This window comes from Triticum aestivum, chromosome 4D (assembly GCF_018294505.1).
Source record: "Triticum aestivum cultivar Chinese Spring chromosome 4D, IWGSC CS RefSeq v2.1, whole genome shotgun sequence".
NCBI lineage: Eukaryota > Viridiplantae > Streptophyta > Magnoliopsida > Poales > Poaceae > Triticum > Triticum aestivum.
In genome coordinates this window covers 479,679,409-479,682,778 of record NC_057805.1, presented here as the reverse complement: position 1 = coordinate 479,682,778, position 3,370 = coordinate 479,679,409, and the positions used below count along the sequence as shown (strand labels likewise).

At 53.0% G+C, this 3,370-nt stretch overlaps 1 protein-coding gene across 1 annotated transcript; it reads right to left on the bottom strand.

Moving 5' to 3' along the window:
* Positions 1 to 1,045: 1,045 nt before the first annotated feature.
* Positions 1,046 to 3,069, bottom strand: LOC123100425 (probable inorganic phosphate transporter 1-12). Its single transcript, XM_044522363.1, has one exon. The coding sequence runs from the start codon at positions 2,946 to 2,948 to the stop codon at positions 1,338 to 1,340; it is 1,611 nt and encodes a 536-aa protein (XP_044378298.1). The 5' UTR covers positions 2,949 to 3,069; the 3' UTR covers positions 1,046 to 1,337.
* Between the last annotated feature and the right edge of the window lie 301 nt (positions 3,070 to 3,370).

Genomic DNA, 3,370 nt, shown 5'->3' with positions numbered 1-3,370 from the left:
CAGTGGGTGGCATTTGTGAAGACTATATGCGAGACATGAGGTAACAAACAATATCACTTTGCACAAATGCAAAAAGGTGCTATGACGAATGTGGAGAGGGCATTCAGAATGCTCCAAGCTCGTTGGGTATTATTTGTGGCATATTGCATAATCTTGCACAACATTATTGTGGAGGATGAGGGCGAGGGGCAGCTCGCACACATGATTTTGAGAAGCTGAGGTGCGGCTCCTGAACAAGACGTGGAGCATGTTGTGAACTTTTTAGAGATGCATTGCAACTTCAAGATCAACAGGTGCACATGTAACTACTCAGTGATCTTGTGGAGCATATGTGTACTCCGAATAAATTTTATGTTTGAACTATGTATTTTTATGTATGAATAAATTTATTTGTGTGTAGTACTCATTGTTTATGTGTAAATGATCGACATACATGTGTTTTCATGTATTTGAGGTTTCAAAAGTCTATGAAGATAATGCGGCATGTGTCGCACAGATGCAAACATGATACATCAAGAGTGATATCATTAAGCCTATTTCTCCTAAGTGGTTTTTAACATAATCTTCAAAAAAGTGGGGAAATAAATATCTTGCAAGTTAAATCATGCAACAATCTTGCTGATTTATTTACCTCTATCAAATTCTACATTCCAGAAATAGGTTCATGGAATTGGTATGCGATGACTTGGGAACTTGCAGATGTCAGGGGGTGTCTTCTTGAGATGTCCTTGTTCAAGACGTCACATTACACTATTTCTCCTTGTGAGTTTATGTTTCAGGTTCTCATCAAAGATTTCATGAAGAACTTTTTGGAGGAGAACCTTTTGAGATGATAGTGCTATCCCGTGAGATGATTCTACATGGTCAAGCATAGATTACGGGAAATGTTAAGATTAATTACAAAATGTAATTAAGGGGAAATCTCCCCTTGCCCAACCGTTGTGCGGATCCATCCGCAAACGACGCCTCTCGCTCTTTTTTGGAACCGACGCATCTTCTCCCGATCGTTAATGACAGTTCAATCGTTCGACTAAAAACATTTATGTCATCTTGATTCTAATCTTCATTAATTGAGTAACACAAGTTTTTCTTTGCAAAAAATTTAAAATGTCAAGAGATCTAAAATCTTGATGCTTCCTTTCTCTAACAAAAAGTATATTTTTGTCGCCCTTTTGGCTAAGATCAAGCGTAATATCAACGATGCCTACCATGTAACAGTGACAAAATTTACTGTATACACCTACCCAAAGTTCTAGTCACGACACACACAAAAAAAAAACTCGTCGCATGCAAACATGCACGTATGCGTGTGTTGCCTTCTCGAGGATCAAAACTATTCAAACCAGCTGCTCTCCCGACGGGCAGACTTTATTGGCGCCGTTGCCTTCCTCGGCGTGGGCCTCGCCGGACATCTCCTCGAGCGACTTCCCTTTCGACTCCGGCACGAGGAACGTGACCAAGAACCCCAGGAGGTTGCACGCAGCGAGCACATACAGCGCCTTCTGCACGCCGATCCCAGGCTTGTACCCGGCGTCCACGTGCGCCGGGTCCGGCGACTGTGCCGCGTAGAGGAACCCGAACGCCCCGATGATGGCACCGGCCTTCCCCGCCGCAGCCGAGATGCCGTGGCAGGTCGACCGGAGCCGCGCCGGGAAGATCTCGGCCGGCACGATGAACGTCGTTGCGTTCGGCCCGAAGTTGGCGAAGAAGAAGGTGAGCCCGTACATGACGACGAAGCCGACGTGGTTGCCCGGCGTCGTCCAGTGGTGGTACGGCACCGCAAGGCCGAGCATGAAAACGGTCATCATGGCGAACCCCACGAGCTGGATCCAGAACGTTCCGATGACGTCGATGAGGAACACGGTGAACCAGTAGCCCGGCACGGTGCCGCAGAGCGCGATGAGCGTCTGCGCGCGGGAGATGCGGAACACCTCCTCGAGCGCGTCCATGGTGCGCGCCTTGGGGATCCAGCCGATGCTGCCGAAGATGTCCTTCTGGAATAGGTTCTGGCTGTAGTACGCGACGTCGACCAGGAACCACGCCGTCGCCGTGCCGAGGAGGTGGAGGCCGTGGCGCTTGGCGAACCGCGACGTGAAGAGGCCGTAGTCCTCGCCTCTGGCCATGATCTCGTCGAGCTTCTCCGGCTCCGCCTCGATCTCCGATTGAAGCACCTTGGACATGTCCAGCGAGGCCTGCTTCGCGTTCTTTGCGACCAGCGCCGTGTACCGCGCCGTCTCTGGCATCTTCGTTCGCCAGTAGTACGTGAGCGCCGCAGGCAGCGCGCCGAGCATGAGGATGATGCGCCACACGTAGTCGGCCTGCGGCACGGTGGACGCGGCGGCGTCGACCTGGTACGCTGGCCCCGGGAACGCGTTACGGAAAACCGTGGAGAGGACGAGCGTGACGACGCCGCCGGCGAGGATGCCGAAGCCCTGCATTGCAAAGACAGCGGCGATGAAGGCTCCGCGCGTCTTCTTGTTGGCGTACTCAGACATGATGGTGGCAGACAGAGGGTAGTCGCCGCCGATGCCGAAGCCGAGCCAGAAGCGGAAGAAGCAGAGCGTGGCCATGACGCTGGCCGGGGTGTGTCCGAACGAGAGCCCGGAGGCGACGGAGCAGACGACCATGAGCATGAGCGTCATGCCGTAGACGCTCTTCCGGCCGAGCTTGTCGCCGAGCCAGCCGAAGAAGAGCTGGCCGGCGAGGGTCCCGCAGAGCGCGACGCCGTTGACGGCCGCGGCCACGTTGGGCGGCAGGGAGCCAGGGTTTGGGCTGGAGGGGTCGGCGTAGTAGATGCGGCCGAGGAGCTTGGTGACGAGCGAGATGCAGAAGAGGTCGTAGGCGTCGGTGAAGAAGCCCATGCCGGCGACAACGATCGCCCTGAAGTGGTACAACTGCGTCTTGGCGCCGTCCAGCGCGCTCAGCACCTGCAGCTGCCGGCTCGCCATCGCGCCGTGGGGTGTCGCCGTGTCGCAGATCTCGTGCCAAAGTTCGTGTTGCTGCTTCGATCTCTCGCTGCTGCGCCCTGGCGATCGTGCTGCTTCGATCTGTCGCTGCTGCGCCCTGGCGATCGAGCGGCACATTTATAGATTTGGATGCGTGGGAGACAAAACCGATTCGGCATGGAGTTGGACGACTGGCAGCTAGGTAGCCATAGTCTGTTGCTTGCACGGATACAGCTAGGGAAAACCGGGGCGGAAACGATATCAGTACATGTGCTGCCTACCTTTTTTTTTTAGACTTGAGACAACGTATGTGCTGCCTACCGCGAGCAATAGGTAGGCATCGCTCACATGGGCAGCCCATTAAAAAGGTAGCTACTGTTTCTTATAAGAAAAAAAATTACTAAGACGTGTTCATCTTTGAAGTA

Coding starts and splice junctions, on each gene's coding strand:
- LOC123100425 (XM_044522363.1), bottom strand. CDS start 2,948: ATGGCGAGCCGGCAGCTGCAGGTGCTGAGCGCGCTGGACGGCGCCAAG.